General features: G+C 46.3%; 1 protein-coding gene across 2 annotated transcripts; it reads left to right on the forward strand.

Annotated features, from left to right (window-relative positions):
* Positions 1-3453: 3453 nt before the first annotated feature.
* On the forward strand, positions 3454-17553 carry MICA (MHC class I polypeptide-related sequence A). 2 transcript variants are annotated; one of them, XM_023725303.1, is made up of 8 exons: positions 3454-3580; positions 12145-12406; positions 12669-12953; positions 13599-13871; positions 13989-14129; positions 14657-14778; positions 15184-15273; positions 17034-17553. In XM_023725303.1, the coding sequence occupies exons 2-6, from the start codon at positions 12331-12333 to the stop codon at positions 14725-14727; spliced, it is 846 nt and encodes a 281-aa protein (XP_023581071.1). In that variant the 5' UTR covers positions 3454-3580; positions 12145-12330; the 3' UTR covers positions 14728-14778; positions 15184-15273; positions 17034-17553. The 2 variants fall into 2 exon arrangements, with proteins under 2 accessions (XP_023581071.1, XP_023581072.1); XM_023725304.1 differs by lacking the exon at positions 13989-14129.
* Positions 17554-18670: the final 1117 nt, after the last annotated feature.

Here is an 18670-nt window from a genome sequence, read left to right on the forward strand (position 1 = left end):
ATCAGTGACGGTGTAGTGGTTAAGAGCTTGGCTGCTAACCAAAAGGTTGTCAGTTCAAATCCACATCACTCCTTGGAAACCCTATGGTTTCTACTCTGTCCTATGAGCCGGAATCTACTGAACTGCAATCACTCCACTCCATACATATATATACACACACATACACACACGCACACACACACACACACATATATCACTAGTCTATAAATTGATGATATTCTTAGTACTACCTTTACTGCTCAGCTGAACCTTACAACTCAAGGATGAATCAGGGATTGTGGAGAAGTGAATTTCTTTCCTTGGAAAGAGAATTCCTTCCTAAGACCCGGAATTCGCCCTAGATGGGGCCAGGTCTGCATGTTCTCATCGGGCACTTCGTGTGCCTGCCAAGCAAAATCGGGTTTGAGAATCAGAAAGTAAAAAGCAGCTTGCTCCCACCACCCGTTTTTCCCATAAGCTCCATTTTTCTGTTTCATCAATCAACAATTTTTATTCTCTTTAGGCCTATGTGGGGTGACGGTGAACTTCAGTCCTCTCGGTAACCTAAGTATGTCCGGGCAGAGGCGAAAAAGCGGGCGCAGCCCAGAAGGCAGACGGAGTCTCACGACAAGCCACTGCTACGCGCGGTTTCAGTTCTCTTTTCCGGACGCAGCGGTGGCGACTGAAGTCTTTGCGGAGCTCTGCGTTCCGCGCCCCTATTCTCGTGAGTCCTGGTGCAAAGGCGAGAGTGGAGGGAGAACAGGAAGTTTATGGGACAGAGCAGAGGGGTCTGGAGACCGACAGGGAGAGGGCTTCCTACCGCTGTTGACCTCGGAGGGTTGGTGGAGGAGGGGCAGCCCGCCTGGATCCTGCACCCAAACCCGGAACCCGAGCCTTCACAGAAAGGGGTATTTGGCTCTATGTCTCGTTGCACTCATCTCTAAATGGCTTGGAACAAATCTAGTTTATTGTTATTATTAAAGTATTGAAAAGTGTGGGGAGGAGCAAGCTGAGTGAGTTTGCTGGAGCAGCCACCCCTGGAAGTCCCTGAGAAGAGTCACTATCATGGAGGACAAGGCCCAGGACCAGCTGTCAGGGTGGTTGGGTTCCATCTCCCTCTCTGCCCCTCACTACCCTGTGACCTCTAGCAATCAAAACAATCTGAGAATGAATTTTTCTTGTCTGTCAAATGAGGACAGGACCCTCAATCCCTGCTGTACTAAATAAATCATGATGGTCAAGTTAAATAATTAAGACATGCAGATGTAAAAACCTAAGGAATTGTTTTAAGTTTAGGATGCATGACTTACTTCCATCCACGGAGAAAGTGTAGGCTAGGGGTCTTGAGGGAATGGTCAGGAATGATAGGTAGAGTTCAACTTTAGTAAACCATGTGTTGGGCATCTCCTGTGTGCAAGGCCTTGTACTGGGCTATGCAGACAAATCAGGGATGAAATGGACACACTCCTTGATCCTGGGGGGTGGTTCATTGTCTAGTGGGGGGATTGTAAGATGGAGTGTGAGGCAGGGCCCAATTGGTGCCATTAGGGAGGTTCAAACCATGGGCTAGACAGGTGGTTCTAAATCTTGCTTGCACACTGGAATCACTCCAGAGCTTTCAAAGATGGTAAGGCCTAGGTCCAAACCAAGGGATTCTCATTCAGTAGATTTTGGCCATAGCCTGGGCATAAAGATTCAAAAAGTCCGCAGGTGGTTTTAATAAATAGCTACATTTGAGGACCACTAGCTAGATGTTCCAAAGACCAAGAGAGGTGTGTCAGGATGAGGCAAAGCTTTCAGGAAGACATTAGTATTAGTACTATTATATAATTCACAAACTATAAATTTCTCATTTAAAAATTCTCCTTTAAAATGTACAATTCCGTGGTTTTCAGTATATTCACCAGGTTGTGCAACCATCACCACTATCCAATTAGAATGATCTTTAAGGATGTAGAGAGGTCTGATGACGGGTCAGAAGGCAGGGGTGAGGAAGACTGCTTCAGCAGTGGCCTCCTGGTGAACAGGGTAAGATTGGAGGAGTCCATTTTGACAGCAAGTCTGAGGAGATGTCACCAGAGAAATGAAGCCTGATGCCAGGCAGCAGGTTGGCGCTGCTGTGCTGCGCTTTCCATGGCGGAACAGAGGCATTATGTGTTGAATTCAGCAGACGGGGAGCTGTAGACGGCTTTGGAGTGCTGGGGTTTTATCTGGTGCAGGCATGGTTTTTAGGAGCCTGTGCAGTATTTATTCTAGACTGAAATGAGATGAAAGCCTGGATTTGGGTGGTGGCAGAGGGATTGGAAAAGGGGTGGAAGAGCTGCCTTTGAGTACATGAGAGGCAAGAGAAAGAGGGAGTCAGAAGGGACCTAGGATGGTGATGCTGATAAAATCGGGGAGGAAGAAGCTGGTGTTGTGGGATAGGTGCAGGGTTTCGCTATCGACCTGTTGGGATTGAGGGCATTGGGCCTTGGAGACACAGATATCCCTAAGGGGGATTGGAAACTGGAGTCTACAGAGAGGCTGGTGTTGGTGTAGACCATGAGGAGTCACCTCAATGGTCTTGGGATCACCCAGGGGCTAAGTAGCAAGGCTGCCCTGGGCCAGCACAGACACAGGACGTGGCCAGAAGCAGGAGGCCTGGTGGAATCCGAGTCATTGAGAGGAGGGAGGGATTATAATCGTTGAAACGTCTAAGGGACTTTGGAGCCTGATTCAACTGTGGAAGGTGCTTCTGAGAGGCAGGGGTGGCTAAAATCTGCAAACAGGGGGTCAGTGCTGACATTGACAGTAAGGCTTTGAGCAGTTCAGGGAGGGCGTGTTGACTGAATAACCAGCGGGTTGCCTCTTGTTGAAATTTATCCTGGATGACAAAGCGAGAGTGAGGCAGTCGGGTGGCTTGGGGAGATAGGCGCGGCTTTGCAGGCGGGGTGTCGCTTTTTCGGGGAGGGTGGCAGTGGTCTGGACGTGCTTCTTGGATTAGAGCCCCAGCGCTCACCTGCTCAGCCCTGTTCCCGCACCATTTGGCTGCGCGCTCCCGTGCCATCTAACCTACCTAAACCAAACCCACTGCCGTCCAGTCCATTCCGACTCATACCTACCCTATGGGACAAGGTAAAACTGCCCCGTAGAGTTTCCAAAGTTGTAAATCTTTACGGAAGCGGACTGTCACATCTTTCTCCTGCTGAGCGGCTGGTGGATTCCAACCACTGCCCTTTCGGTTACCAGTCAAGCTCTTAACCACTGCGCCACCAGGGCTCCTAACCTACCTGGAAAGGCCGAAGTAGCAGGCGCTGGTCTTCAGTGCCGGGTGGGCGAAGGGGCGGAGGCCTGCCGGCGTTTGGGCACGTCTCCTTAGTAATAGGCTCACTGGAACTTCCAATTAGCTATCACAAGTGTAGCTCCGCCCCGTGGGCGCGGATGGAAAGTTGTTATCGTCGGTTTAGCGGCTTCTCGCGGGTATTGCAGGCCATTTATACCCCGCGGCACGCCGTACTCAGCTCAGCTGGGATCGAGGCGGCGTTGACCGTGATGGGGGTGTGCCTAGTCTTGCCGGTCCTATTCTGGGCTGCCTGTCTCTCGCCCCTGGACGTTGCCGCTGGTGAGTGGGGTTCCTTGCGGTCCTCGGCCAAGCTTCAGGAGGGTTTCTGTGAGCTCACGGGAGCGTTGATCTGGCCCCAGCGGGTCTCTGGTGGGATGTCTGTGGTGGAGTCGGGGCTGTAATGGCCCGTTGTCATCCTACAGTATCCGGCTTTTCCAAATCTTTTTGGTGCTCTTTGTGGTCTCGCATCCACCTTCCTTCCCCTCCTGCCGCCTTTTCTTAGTACTAGCTGGACTTGCTTCCCGTTCAAGATCTCCATGCCTTCTTGCTGGCTTGCTTTGCAGACAGCCCAGTTATCTGAGGCCCCTGGGGTCCCGGCCGCCTCCTAGGTTGCTCCTTTGAATGACACTCAGGGCCCTTGGCTCTGTGAAGCTCAGGAAACCACTTTCCGCCCTGTGTGAGGAGCTCTCAGGACCCAGGCGCACCCCACACCCACCACCACCGCGTCCCGTCTCCCCTTCAGCTTCCTGGTTGAGTCAGCAGCTCAGCTCCCTTCCCACTTCTCTCGTCAGGTAACAAGAAGGATCCCAGCGCAACTTCACTCACAGGTGTCTCAGTACCGGGAGGAGGGGGGTGGGTGCATTCCCATAACCAAGAGCACATATGGGGACCCAGGCCCGAACCACTCTCCCTCCTGCTGTGTAGACAGACACTCACACTGAGGGAGGTTAGAGTCTGAAGGCTTCAGTGGTCAGGGGATTCTTTTAGAGACTTCTCTGCTGTGGACTCTCACCTCTCTCCTGGTCTCCCGTTCCTGGGGGTCCTCTCCCCTCTTGATTCTCCCCCACCACCCTAAGATTAACTCTGATTTTCTCACACACTTGTGTCCCCACACCAGCGTCTCTCCTCACTCCAACCCTCATTTCTTATACCCCCTGCCCTCCCCTCTCCTTGCTGTCTTCTCCTGTCTTCAGTTCTCTGATCTGTTTCTATTGTGTCCTCACTCTCATCTCCTCTCTCTCCTACCCCAGGCCCTTCCCCTCCTGGCTTTTGGGCCATTTCCTACAAGAGCCTCTAAGTCCCCTCTCATCTTTCTCTTACTCTGTCTTCTTTGTTTTTTTTTTTTTTGAACATTTTATTGTGTTTTGGGTGAAACTTTATACAGCACATTAGTTTCTCATTCAACAATTTATACACAAATTGTTCCGTGACATTGTTGCTATGTTCACAATGTGTCAGCACTCTCGCCATTTCCATCCTGCCTTCCCCTCCACTCTCCGCGCTTCCCCTTGCCTGCTCATCTTTGCTTTTGGGCAAATGTTGCCCATTTGGTCTCCTATAGTTGATTGTTCTAAGGAGCACATTCCTCACTGGTGTTATTGTTTATTTTATAGGCCAATCTGTTATTTGGCTGCAAGGTGACCTCTGGGAGTGGCTTCGGTTCCAGGTTAAAAGGGATCTAGGGCAGTAGTCTCCGGGGTTCCTCTAGTCTCTATCAGTCCAGAAAGTCTGGTCTTTTTTTATGAGTTTGAGCTTTATTCTACATTTTTCTTCCATTCTAACTGGAACCTTCTGTCGTGTCCTTGGTTGGAGAGTGTCATTAGTGGTAGCTGGGCACCATCTAGTTCTTCTGGTCTTAGGCTAGAGAAGGCTGTGTTTTGTGTGTGCCATTAGGCCTGTGGACTAATTGCTTCCTTGAGTCTTTGATTTCCTTCACTCCCCTTTGTTCCAGAGGAGAAGAAACCCATAGCTGTATTTTAGATGGCTGCTCGCAAGCTTTTAAGACCCCAAACACTACTCACCGAACTAGGATATAGAATATTATCTTTATGGACTATGTTATGCCAATTGACCTAGATGTCCCCCGAGACTATGCTTCTTAGCCTTTAAGCCCAGTAACTCAGTCCCACGAGGTGTCTGGATATGTCTAAGGAATTTCCGTAAGTGTGCTCAAGCATATATATATAAATATCTATGCAGCAATACAAATATGTATGTACAAATACCCACAACTATACCTATATATGCACAAGCGTGTACTCCCATACGCCCTCCCACACTTATATAGCATACGTATCTACCTACATAACCATCAACAAACTTTTGATTGCTATTACTGTTGTTGCAGAATTGTACATGTTATAGCATTTACCGTAGTTGTCCTTTACTCTTGCAAACCTCTCAGTGTCTTCATTTACTTTGGTCACATTGTGCTGACTTCCTCCATATTGTGTATTGCCTTTCTTTTCACCGGAATTAACACTTAATTATCACTATCAAGTAAGTGATTCTCCCTCCCTCTCCCTCTTATCACTGGTAACCATCAAAGAATGTTGCTTTATGTGTGAATCTGTTCTTGACTCTTTATAATAGTGGTATCATACAGTATTTGTCCTTTTGTGATTGACTTATTTCACTCAGCATAATGTCCTCCAGATTCATCCATGTTATCAGATATTTTGCGAAGTCATCACTATTCTTTATTGTGCTGTGGTAGTACGTTGTATGTATGTACTGTAGTTTGTTTATCGATTCATACACTGATGGACACTTAGGTTTCCATCTTTTTGAATAATGCTGCAGTTAACATGGGTGTGCAGATGTCTATTTGTGTCACGGCTCTTATTTCTCTAGGTTATATACTTAGGAGTGAAATTGCTGGATCATATGGTATTACTGTTTCTAGCTTTTTGAGGAAGTGCCATACCATTTTCCGTAATGGTTGTACTACTTTACAATCCCACTGGCAGTATATAAGAGTTCCAATCTCTCCACAACCTCACTAGCATTTGTTGTTTCCTTTTTTTTGATCAGTACCATTTTTGCAGGGGTTAGATGGTATCTCAATGTAGTTTTGATTTACATCTCTCTAATGACTAATGATCACGAGCATCTCTTCATGTGTTTGTAAGCCACCTGAGTGTCTGCCTTGGTGAAGTGTCTGTTCATGTCCTTTGCCTGTTTTTTGATTGGATTGTTTGTCTTTTTGTTGCTGAGGCGTTGAAGTTTTCTATAACTTTTAGAGATTAGACCCTTGTCGGCTATGTCATTGCCAAAATTTTTTTTCCCTTTCTGCAGGTTCCCTTTTTACTCTTTTGGTAACATCTTTTGATGAGCATGAGTATTTCATTTTTAGGAGGTCTCAGTTATTTAGTTTATCTTCTGTTGTTGCTGCATTTTCAGTTATGTTTGACAGTGTATTTATGCTACAGATTAGGACCCCTAGTTTTGTACTTATGTTATCTTCCAGGAACTTTATAGTTTTAGGTTTAACATTAGGTCTTTGATCCATTATGAGTTAGTTTTTGTGTATGGTGTGAGGTATGGATCTGGTTTCATTTTTCTGCAAGTGGATATCCCAGTTTTGCCAGCACCATGTGTTAAAGAGATGATCTCTTCTCCATTGAATGGACTTCAACCCCTTTGTCAAAGATCAGCTGTCTATAGCTGTATGGATTTAATTCTGGGTTCTAATTCTGTTCCATTGGTCTGTGTGTCTGTTGTACCAGTGCCAGGCTGTTTTGACCTCTGTAGCTTTTTAGTAAGTTCTGAGATCATGAAGTGTGAGTTCTCCTACTTTGTTTTTCTTCTTCAATAATGATTTAACTATTTGGGGCCTCTTTCCTTTCTGTATAAAGTTGGAGATTAGTTTTTCCATTTCATTAAAAATGTTATTGGGATTTGGATCAGGATTGCAATATATCTATAGATTGTTTTGGGTGGTATTGACATTTTCACAATGTTGAGTCTTCTAATCCATGAGCATGGTATGTTTTTTCATTTATGTGGGTCTCTTTTGTTTTTTTGCAGTAATTTTTTTGCAGATTTCCTTGTCTTTTAGGTCCCTGGTTAGATTTATTCCTAGGTAATTTATCCTTTTGGGGTTATTGTATATGGTCTTGTTTTCTTGATTTCTTTTTCAGAATCCTCCTTGTTACTGTAGAGGAATCCAACTGATTTTTATATGTTGATCTTGTACCCTGCCACTTTGCTGAATGCTTCTGTTAGTCCCAGTAACTTTCTTGTGGAATGTCTGGGGTTTTCTATGTATAGGATCATGTCATCTGCATATCAGGAAAGTTTTGCTTATTCCTTACCAATTTGGATGCGCTTTATTTTCCTTTCTTGCCTTATTGCTCTGGCTAGGACCTCCAGTACAATATTGAATAATGGTGGTGTTAATGAACATCCTTGTCTCATTCTTGTTCTCAAGGGGAATGTTTTCAATCTCTCTCCATTGAGAATAATGTTGGCTGTGGTTTTGTCTATATGCCCTTAATTATGTCGAGGAATTTCCTTTTAATTCCTATTTTACTGAGAATTTTTATCAGGAAAAGGTGTTAGATGTTATCAAATGCCTTTTCTGCATAGATTGAGATGATCAGATGATTCTTGTCCTTTGATTTATTTATGTGTTGAATTATGTTGATTGATTTTCTAATGTTGAACCACCCTTGCATCCCTGGTATGAATCCCACCTGATCGTGATGTATTATTTTTTTGATATGCTGTAGAATTCTGTGGTGTGTTAAAGTCTCCGGCTGTAATTGTAGAACTGTCTATTTCTCTTTTCAATTCTCTTAGAGTTTGTTTTATGTATTTTGGGGTTCTGTCATTGAGTGTGTAAATATTTATCATGATTATGTCTTCTTGGCTAATTGATCTTTTAATCAGTATATACCCTTCTTTGTCTCTTATAATGGATTTTGACTTAAAGTCTGTTGTATCAGAGATTAATATTGCCACTCCTGCTCTGTTTTGGTTACTGTTTGCTTGATATATTTTTTTCCATCCTTTGATTTTTAACCTTTTATGTCTTTGTGTCTAAGATGTGTCTCTTGTAGGAACATATTGATCAGTCTTTTTTTAAAGTCCATTCCGCCACTCTCTGTCTCTTGACTGTTACATTTAAACCATTTACATGCAGTATGATTATCAATAGGTATGAATTTACTGCTGCCATCTTGTTATTTATTTATTTATTTTTGTGGTGTTAACAATTGAAAACATTCCCCTTGAGAACAAGAATGAGACAAGGATGTCCATTAACACCACTAGTATTCAATATTGTACTGGAAGTCCTAGCCAGAGCAATAAGGCAAGAAAGGGAAATAAAGGGCATCCAAATTGGTAAGGAATAAGCAAAGCTTTCAAAGGTACAATGGCAGAACAGGCACAAGCAACACATTTCCATTACAAATGGAAGAAACTGGAGAAAAAGAAAGGATAACAGGCAGCAAGCAAGTCAGCAGAACACATCACATTAGCTCTCAAGGCTTTGAAAATAATCCTCTGTTCTCTGAGACAATTTACACAATGTCCCTGCCCTCCAGACTCTACGTATTGGCCACACTCTCTGGATTCTGAGTGGAGGCCCCTCAGCCCTGGGCTTCAGCTCTGCCTTTTAGGCCCACTGGGTCAGCAACTCTTTTCCCTCGGCTTTAGGTGCACCATTCTCCTACTCCATCTGAGTGGTGACTCCACCCTTAGAAACACCAGAGGCCATGGCTCTACCCTTTGAAACCCATGAGGTCATGGCCATACCTTTTGAGACTGAGGCAGCTCAGCTTCTTGTGTTTCTTGTCTCTTCAGCTTCTGCTTCCTGGTTTCTTGGCCTCTCCACTCTTCAGGCCCCATGCCCACATCTGCCCTGCTGGGGGGAGTGTTCCAAAGCTCTGTAGCTCCACCAATAAGTGCCCAGAGGCACCCCATTCCACCAGGAAGCCTCCTGCACACAGACACTCAGCTCTCTTGCTCCACGGGTTGGCTCCAGGACTGTGTCGCACTGGTCGCCTGGTTCTGCTGCTGCTGGTTCTCTGCCACTGCCGCTTCTCTGCTTCTGCCGGTGCCCTATCCATTCACAGTTTCAAAACCCCTTCCACATTTTAGGTATATGTCAGAGCAGCACCCCACTCTCTCAGTACTACATTCTGTCTTAGTCATCTAGTATTGCTGTAACAGAAATACCACAAGTGGATGGCTTTAACAAAGAGAAATTTATTTTCTCACAGTCTAGTAGGCTACTAGTGCGAATTCAGGGCATCAGCTCCAGGGGAAGGCTTTCTCTCTCTGTTGGCTCTGGAGGAAAGTCATCATCATCAATCTTCCCTTGGTCTGGGAGCATCTTAGCGCAGGAACCTCAGGTCCAAAGGACACGCTCTGCTCCTGGCACTGCTTTCTTGGTGGTATGAGGTCCCCCATGTCTCTGCTTGCTGCTGTCTTTTATATCTCAAAAGAGGTTGGCTTAAGACACTATCTAATCTTGTAGACCTCATCAGTATAACTGCCACTAATCCATCTTATTACATTATAGTGATAGCATGTACAACACATAGGGAAATCACATCAGATGACAGAATAGTAGACAATCATACAATACTGGGAATCATGGCCTAGCCAAGTTGAGAGTTATTTTTTGGGGACACAATGCAATCCATGACAATATGTCTTGGTGACTTTCTTTTGGGATCTATCCTGTATGGGGTTCTTTGAGCTTCTTGAATGAAAACCTTCTCATATTTCATAATATTAGGGAAGTTTTCTGTCAATAAATCTTCCAAAATTCTCTACGTGCTTTTTTTCCCTCTCCTCCTCTTCTGAAATTCCAATTATGTGTAAATTCTTCCCCTTGATTGGGTCCCATGTAACTTTTAGGCCTTCTTTGTTATTCTTCCTTCTTTTTTCTGATTGTTCCTCAAATAGATTAGTGTCAAGGGATTTGTCCTCTTTTCACTGACTCTTTCTTCCATTGATTCAATTCTACTTCTATGTCCTTCCATTGACTTATCTATTTCTGATATTTTATTGTTAAACTTCAGGATTTCTAGTTGTTGTTTTCATATAGTTTCTAATTATCTATTTATTTTGTCATTTTCTTCTTATATTGTTTTCCTGAATTCATCTAGGGTTTTGTCTGTGTTTTCCTTGATATCTTTGAGGATCCTATACCTAAATCTTTTGAATTCCTTACCAGGTAGTTCCATTACCATTTCTTCCTCTGGAAGGTTTTCTGCCCCTTTTTTTTGCTCCCTTATTTGAGCCATCTTATCCTGTTTTTTCATGATTTGTTATTGTTTGCTGTCTTCGAGACATTAAGGTGTTATTTTATTTATTATTGTATTTATATATTGATTATATTTTTGTTTGTTTTGTCCTGATTTTTTGTTTTATTTTGATATATCAGGGCTGGCCAGGTGGGTGGGGCAACGGTGGGCAGGGTGAGTGCATATTGCTTTTCACCGAGTGTGTTGGGTGGCTGATAGTTGGCTGGGCAGGCATAGGATGCTACTTGTTGTCGGTCCAGTGGCATGGGAATGTGTGATGGCATCTACTAGGTGGGTGGGAGTAGGGTGGGGTAGCTGTGGTGGGTATCTGGGGAAACAGAAATGCTCTTTGCCATGCAACATGAGGGTGAGGTGGAGGGGTGGTGTGGTGGTGACCGGGAGCATTGGGTGCTCTCTGCCACTCATAGTTTTGGTGTGGGGGCTGCAGGAGTTGGTAGGCGGGGGGTGTGGCAGACAATTGGGAACACAGGGCACTCTCTGCCACTCACCAAGTGCACAGGGCAATAGGAGGGGGCTGTGGTGGGCCACCGGGAAGACATGACACTTTTTACCACTTGCTGGGTGGATGGGGTGTGGGGCAGGGGATGCGGCAAGCAACCGGGAACACAGGGTGCTCGCTGCCGATCTCCATGTCTCACCCTGAATTCCTGATGGTACCTTTTGCCCAGCTGGTCTTCCCTTCATCCCCACTCACTTGAGCCCTCACTACAGGGAGTCCAGAGCTAACAATCATTGGCCCTTAAGAGCAGCATGCAGCCCCTAGTCCATAGACCTCTCCCTAGGTCTCGATACTCCGTACCCTCTTCTCCCTTTCCAATGCATATGTCTGCTCCTGGCCCTTCCCACCACAGGCTTTGGTCCAGTGCAGCTCTTCCCCAAGCCTTCATCCCAAACCTAACACTTTATGACCTCCTTCCTCTCTTAACCCCTAAGGTGCTGGACCCCCTTCCTCCCTGGTCTGTCTGTATCTCTACCTTCACCCCAGGACCTTGCCAACTGTCTAGGCCCTCGCCAAGTTCTCATCTCTCACAAGCCCTCTCCCCTGGGGACCTTGTGATCACCACTCTCCACAAACAGGTCCTCCCCTCCTCTCTAGATCTTACTGTAACCCAAGTTCATCCATGCCCCATGCCCCTCACCAATCCTAGGCCTCACCACCATCCATCTCCCTGTTCCTCTTACCCTCCTACCTCCCCAGCTCCCCCAGGCCTCACACTGTTCTTGGTCTAAGTGCCCAGCTCCTTGGCCTTGAACTTCCCCCTTTGCTTCCCTGACTACAGTGGGATCTCTTTGGCTCACATAACTGACCTAAATCCTTGATTTTTCTACTGGACTTACTCTGTCCTTTCCCCATATTGATACTTCTCCCAGCACTGGCCCTTTTCCTGTGATGTTTTCTAACCCTAACCTCTTGTGAATGTTACATGTTCCCTCCACACTTCCATGGGCACACACTTGTACCACTCTTCAGGGAGTTCAAGACCACAGAACCTTCTATTACATGTTTGATGTGCAGTTATTTCTAGGAGAAGATTCATCTTTGGCTTCCTCCTCCCACAGGACTCCACAGTCTTCGTTATAACATCACGGTGGTCTCCCAGGAGATCTGTGCAACCACGATTCATCGCTGAGGGATACATTGATGGAAAGCTCTTCCTGCACTATGACAGTGAGAAAGATAGGGCAGAGCCCCAGGGTCCATGGGGAGAAGCCAACCTGGGAGCTGAGACCTGGGATTTAGAGACCATGGACTTTACAGACATAGGGATGGAGCTCAGAATGACTCTGTCAGACATCATGAAGCTGCAGGATCAGAAAAGAGGTGAGAGTGGGGAGGAGACAGAGGAGTGTGAGGATGTTTCTTGAAGGGTTTGGGGCAGAGAGGAAGAGGCCTATCTCTTCTGGATTTTGCTGGGATGTGGGTGATAGGGATGGGGTCTGTGGAATTCAGCCAGGATGTGAGCTGTCTCTCGGGGAACAGATGGGGATGGGGAGTAAGGGGTGCTGTGGGCTGGAGTTTCTCACCTTGGGTGGGGGAAGTGGAGGGACCCAGGGATGGAGAAGTCATGGCTGGGTGGGGGCAGGCTTGCATTCCCTCCAGGAGACGCTGGACTGTGAGATCCAGGAAGACAATGGCACCTGGGGCTTCTGGGATTACCGCTATGACAGGGAGCCCTTCCTCTCCTATCTTCCGGAGACCCAGAGATGGACAGTGCCCCAGTCATTGGCCCAGACATTGGCACTGGAAATGAAGAAGACCTGGGATGCAGATAGGGACAAACACAAGTATTATGGTCACCATGTGCAGGGAGATATTTGTAAAAGACTGTGGAGCTACCTGGACTCTGGGAGAGACTTCATGGAGAGGATAGGAACTGATGCTGGGGAAGGGCCTTCATTTCCCCCATCCCCTGGAACCCCGTCACTCTGCATTACCTGAGGGAAACCCTCCCTGTCCTATGGGATCCCTATATGTCCTGTTGGTACATTGTATTCTGAGTTGCCCATCCTGTTAAAGCCTCTGAGTAAAGACACACAGGTGGGTGGGGGATTGACCTGTCCAGTGTCAACATCCAGGAAAGCAGGGGGCCCTTAGACAGAAAAGTGAACCTGTGAAGGTGGATGTTAGGCAGGAGAGGATGCACTTTGTCCATGGAGGCCTCAGAGCCATGAGCCTGCCCCATCCAGCTCCCAGCTTGCCTCAGCCTGGAATTCCCTCTTAGCCCCCATGACCCAGAAGTTCCCGAGCCACCTTCCCTCTTCAGCATCAACATGTGGATCCAGGGAGTGAGGCTCCAACCCTAGGCCCAATCGTCCTGCCAAACTAAGGAATTGGTATCCCATGGTCCAAACTGACTTGTAAGCAGCATGAAGCCCTAGCGCTGGTGGGTGAATGCAGCTTCAGGCCAGAGCAAGAAACATAGAGGACCAGCCCTGTTCCGTCTCCCTTAGACTTGGAGGCAGGGCTTGGCCATGTGCCTCACTGATTATGCCCTCTCTCCTCCCCGTGCCCCCAGCAGTGAATGTGACCCTCAGTGAGGCCGTGAAGGGCAACGTCATCCTGACTTGCTGGGCTGCTGGCTTCTATGCCCCGAAAATCACACTGACCTGGCTTCAGGATGGGGAACCTCTGAGCATGGACTCCCAGAAGTCTGGGAGTGTCTTGTCTGGTGGGAATGGGACCTACAAGACCTGGGTGTCCACAAGGCTTCCCCAAGGAGAGGAGCAGAGGTACAGCTGCCACTTGGAACACAGTGGGAAGAACATTACGTGCCCTGTGAGCCATGGTGAGCAACGGCGATCCTGGAGTGGGTTACGACTTGATAGCCAGGGCCCAGGGTGGGGGAAAGGTTAGAAGACTTGCAGGTCTGGGGGACCCAATGAATTATTAGGTTCTTTTTCAGGTGGGACCTTGGTACAAGAGAGTACATGGCCAATTATTCTTCGTGTACTTGTTGCTGCTATTATTATTGTTATTATTATTATTATTATTGCTCTTGTCCTTTGCTGGTTCAAGAAGGAATCCTCAGATGTGGAAAGCCCAGGTGAGGAAACTGCATTGTGAGTCGGGGTGGGGGGGACTCAGCTGGGAAGTGGGGTTCCCTCATGTTTCCCTCTGCATGGATAGTGGTGGAGAAGACACATCTTCTCCCTCTCACCAGAAAGTAATAGGAGATGAAATTTGGGGTATTTGGGAGGGGAATTAGGAGCAACATCTCCATCAACACCCCTCAGTCCTGCCCATAGCCAAGACCAGGCCAGAGTTCTCAAATGACCAGCTTGGGCTTCTTGCTACCTGGGTGATGAGGGTGCCTAGTGATGGGCCTGGGCTCCTCTCTGTGATCTCTTCTTCCTCTCTCCATCTCTCAGGATGCCAGAGCTAGTCCAGATGGAATGTGTGGGGAATCATGGGCTAATTGACACGGCCCTGGATGATTGTGGAATCAGCGGGAACAAATAGCACAAGAGTTTATGATCTGGTGGGGTGGAAGATGGTTAACTCTCACAGGAATATGGGAGACATATGATGGCTCTAGTATCTGTCTGCCTCCCTTTCCCCCAATCTTTCCAGCCTTCATGAGAAAACCAAGAAAAAGATCCATGAGCCAGGTTCATGGGATGGCCTCTGAGCCTCCTGCCTAAAGGCCCCTGGGGAGCCTTTACTCAGAACAGACAGATGGGCCTTGAGCACAGGTAGGCATCTTCTGTGTATTTGGCAGCTCCTCACATCCCTCCTGCAGACCTGAGTCCCGTGTTTTATTTCCTCCGACTCCCGGCTTGTGCTCTTTTCAAGTCCCCATCACGTGTGTTCATGTCCTTGGCTCTTCGTTGTGGATAATATGGAGAGGACATGAGCAGATGTCCCTTACTATTTGGAAAGAGGGACCAGCCCATCCTCAGGGGAGCTGTGGACCTTGGTTTTGTCCTGCCTCTGAGGGTTTCCTGCCTTCCGGGGGAAAGTCCACAGGGGCTGTTTACTGGGGCATTTGGTCTGTGCTGTATGACCTCCCCTTATCCACACTGAGCCAATTCCCCTCTCTTGTGATAGTTACTGTCCTGTAAATGTGGGGTAAGGGATGACCAAAATACTTTCCCCAGTAATCAGATTGCTTGAGGAGAGAGGAAAAGAGAAAACAGGAAGTTTTGTGTTTCAGCCAAGAGCAAATGTGATTCGTGAAGTGTGAGAAGGTAAGGTGTCCAGGAGATGCCGTCTTTCTGCTGTGTCCACTTCTTCTGTGTGACCAGAGGGCAGGAGGGCGGCAGTGATTTCTCCCCCTTAAATCTAATTTCATCACAGTTTTCCCCTCAGTTCTGGGCAACCTAGGACAGTGAGTCCCCTCCCCCACTGCAAAGTGATCCATCCACATTGCATCGAGTGGGAACAGTGCAGGCCTGTTGCCCCTGCTCTCACCTGCAGCTTTGATTCCCTGTGGGGCAGAAAGTGTTGCCTCCATATCAATGAGGCATTTGTTGGGAAACGTGTGTAACAGGCATGTGCTAATTTCTTAAAATTCTGCTTTAAATTTTGATGACCAATAACAATTTTATGAATTCACCAGATAATCTTAATAGGACTTTTTCCAGTAGTGTTCTGCAACAAATTTGAAATGAAGCAGGAATTCACATGTGGAGATCCCTGTCTAGGAGGTTTCAGTGTGGGAGGTGTCTCAAGAAAGCTCCTCTTCTACATTGAGAAGAAGGTCTCCTGTGGGCAGTGGCCTGGTCAGATTTCTCTGACGGATAGTGGTGTAAAGGCCTGGTTGCCTCCGCTGAGCAGCTGACTTGGGGTACAGCAGTTTTTACAGTGGCCAGGTGAAATGGTCAACAGCAAGAAGGCCTGAGTGCAGTTTCAGAGCCTGGCAGGTACAGAGGGTCAGGTGAAGGTGGGGTCCCTGCCAATAGGGGATGCCCTGAATCAGGGCACATACAGACTCTGGCAGCCAAGTTTTCCTAGATGGGCCTGCTGATCACCCTGAACTTTCCAGCTAGGAGCTGCTGTCTCAAGGGGGTGGCAGGAGCAAGGGGTAGAGAGGTGGTGAGCTGCAGGTGGAGGTCGGTGCCTGTACCTGAGCAGGCAGGTGGAGCAAGGCCGGGCACTCGTGTACATACGCTTTTTAGGTGAGGAGGATGGAGAAGTAATGGAGAGATGGAACTGTGTTTGTGATCCATGACCAGGCCTTGAAGAACAAGGACTTAATCCTCCTTTTGGGGAAGACACTCACTGTTGGGGGATGGGCCAGGGCTTGACAAGAGGACTAGTCCTGGACTCATCCTTTTTTCCTGTTACTGTTTCACTCCCTCAGTGACAAGCAAGGATAAGTGACAGTGTTGTTGAAGTGATTGGAGGAGACTAGCAAGGGCTAGGAAAACTGGGTGAGAGGGAGAAAAAAAAATAGGAGTCTTCTCTCACTTGAGGACAAGGCAGAATCTATTTTATGAAAGATTGAGGAGGGAGAATCTCTGAGGGATTAGAAACCAACTTTTTTCAGCAATTGAACACTCCTAGTGTCCCTTTTTAAAAAAAAATTTAATGTAGTTTTTGGTGAAATTACACCCCACCCCCACCCCACAGATTCTAGACATAATGATTAGTGACATTGGTTACATTCTTCACATTGTGTCAGTATTCTCATTATTTCTGTTCTAGTTGCTTCACTTCCATTTACTTAATCTCCCTGCCCCTCAAACTTCTCATCTATGCTTTAAAATAGTGATTGACCCTCTGGTCTTATACAGATAATTTTTTTTTTTTTAAAGAAACACAATACTTAAGAATGACAATCTTCACTCTTTGGGCTAAACGTTACTTAGTTTAAAGGTGACTTTGGGGGGTAGTTTCCATTCAAGGTTTGAGGAGCAACTCAGGGCCTTAGTCTAGGAGACTTCTTCTGCCTCAGTAGGTCCTCACTGATTTCTCTTGATGGTTTCCATTTATCCATTGTCCACAGCATGAGCAGCTACAAGTCCTGGACCTACCTCAGAAGGCGACAGCAGAACACAATGGCACCGTGCAACTTGGCTCTCAGTTTCTACAGTCAGCTCCTGAGTGCAGTGGTTCGACTCGGGGAGCATAGAGTCTTCAGCCTGGTGCCCTGGATTTAACTTCATTTGAGCATTTTTCCCACTAGGAACCTCAGTTTTCTCATCTGTGAAATGGGAAAAATGAAGCACTTATTTCCTAGCGTAGTTGGGAAGATTAAAAGAGTCAGTTGCTTGTAGCTGGTCCCTGTTAGTTATCATTATTTTTGTCATTGTTATCATAGATTAACTTTGTCCATATTTTCCCTTTCTGTTATGGCTCCTTCTCTATTAAGAATCCTACCTCATAGTCACCCAGAAACTGTTTCTTTTCAATTTTATAGGACTGGAAAATAAACTAAACCATTTTTAAAATAATTTGTCTGTGTATTCAAATTATGTACAGATATGTGCCTATGAAGCCCTGGTGGCAGAGTGGTTAAGAGCTTGTCTGCTAACCAAAAGTTCATCAGCCACTCCTTGGAAACCCTATGGGGCAGTTCTACTCTGTCGCCATGAGTCGAAATTGACTCAACGGCAACAGGTTTTTTTGTATGTGCACGTGCTGTTCAAACAAAGATATGGGTAAAATTCACTTTAAAAAAAATCTAGCATCAACTATTTAGTTTTTTTGGTTTGTTTGTTTTGATAAAATTATTGAAGCAAATTTCTAAGTTTGTGGAAAAAATGTAAGGAATAGGCACACTCAGAGAACGGTAGCGATGTCAGTACTCACTCATGAAGTAAGAATTCAAAAGGAAGTGGAAGACTGCCTAAATCTGTGGCTCTTGTCTCTTGTACTTCTGGGAACTATTTCTGGTTTTTGCATCTGTACTTCCTTGTATTTGGGTTGCAATATCAACGATTTTCTGATTCTGTCCATGTCTAGCAGGTTCTGGCTTTCAGAGAGTATTTACTAGGCTAAAGTAAAATTTAAGTGGAAAATATTTAACTTTTCCTTCTCTGGCAGGTTCTTGCCTGTCAAGGAATGGACCAGCAACTTGAAATTTGCCTCCATAATTGGAGGGTGTTGAGAGACTGAAGAACAAGGTGGGCAACTCCAGTGTGAGAGTGAAGGAGTTTTATTAGGCAAACTTAACATGTGAGGTGGTATGGGGTGGCAGCAGGACCAAAAAGATCTCCACATTCCACAGTGGGAGGGCAGAGGTTTTTATAGTGGTCAAGGGCAATAGTAGCTACAAATCTGGGAGTTACTTAAGACTGCCTCAGCAAGGTCATATAACAGCAGCAAACTAACAGAAACAGCAGTGAACTAACATAAATCATGAGGTCAGCCAAGTTCAGCCTTGAAAGCTCTCTTTTCCCCTTCATCACCTAACACAGGTTCCGGCTTTCACAGGTTTTACTGTGTTTTCTATTATCTCATTTGCTTTCGAAAGCTGGACAATGGATAAGGAAGACCAAGTAAGATTGATGCATGTGAATTATGGTGTTGGCAAAGAATATTGAATATACCATGGACTGCCAGAAGAAGGGACAAATCTGTTCTGGAAGAAGTACAGCCTGAATGTTCCTTAGAAACAAGGATGGTGAGACTTTGTCTCAC

Source organism: Trichechus manatus, unplaced genomic scaffold (assembly GCF_000243295.1).
Source record: "Trichechus manatus latirostris isolate Lorelei unplaced genomic scaffold, TriManLat1.0 scaffold00295, whole genome shotgun sequence".
Taxonomy (NCBI): Eukaryota; Metazoa; Chordata; class Mammalia; order Sirenia; family Trichechidae; genus Trichechus; species Trichechus manatus.

Bases quoted from the DNA above. Each gene is read 5' to 3' on its own strand.
- MICA (XM_023725303.1), top strand. From the start codon at position 12,331: ATGGACTTTACAGACATAGGGATGGAGCTCAGAATGACTCTGTCAGAC. The intron at 12,954-13,598 runs TAGGAACTGATG...TCCCCGTGCCCC, and splicing joins GAGAGACTTCATGGAGAGGA to CAGCAGTGAATGTGACCCTC. The intron at 13,872-13,988 runs GTGAGCAACGGC...GTTCTTTTTCAG, and splicing joins TACGTGCCCTGTGAGCCATG to GTGGGACCTTGGTACAAGAG.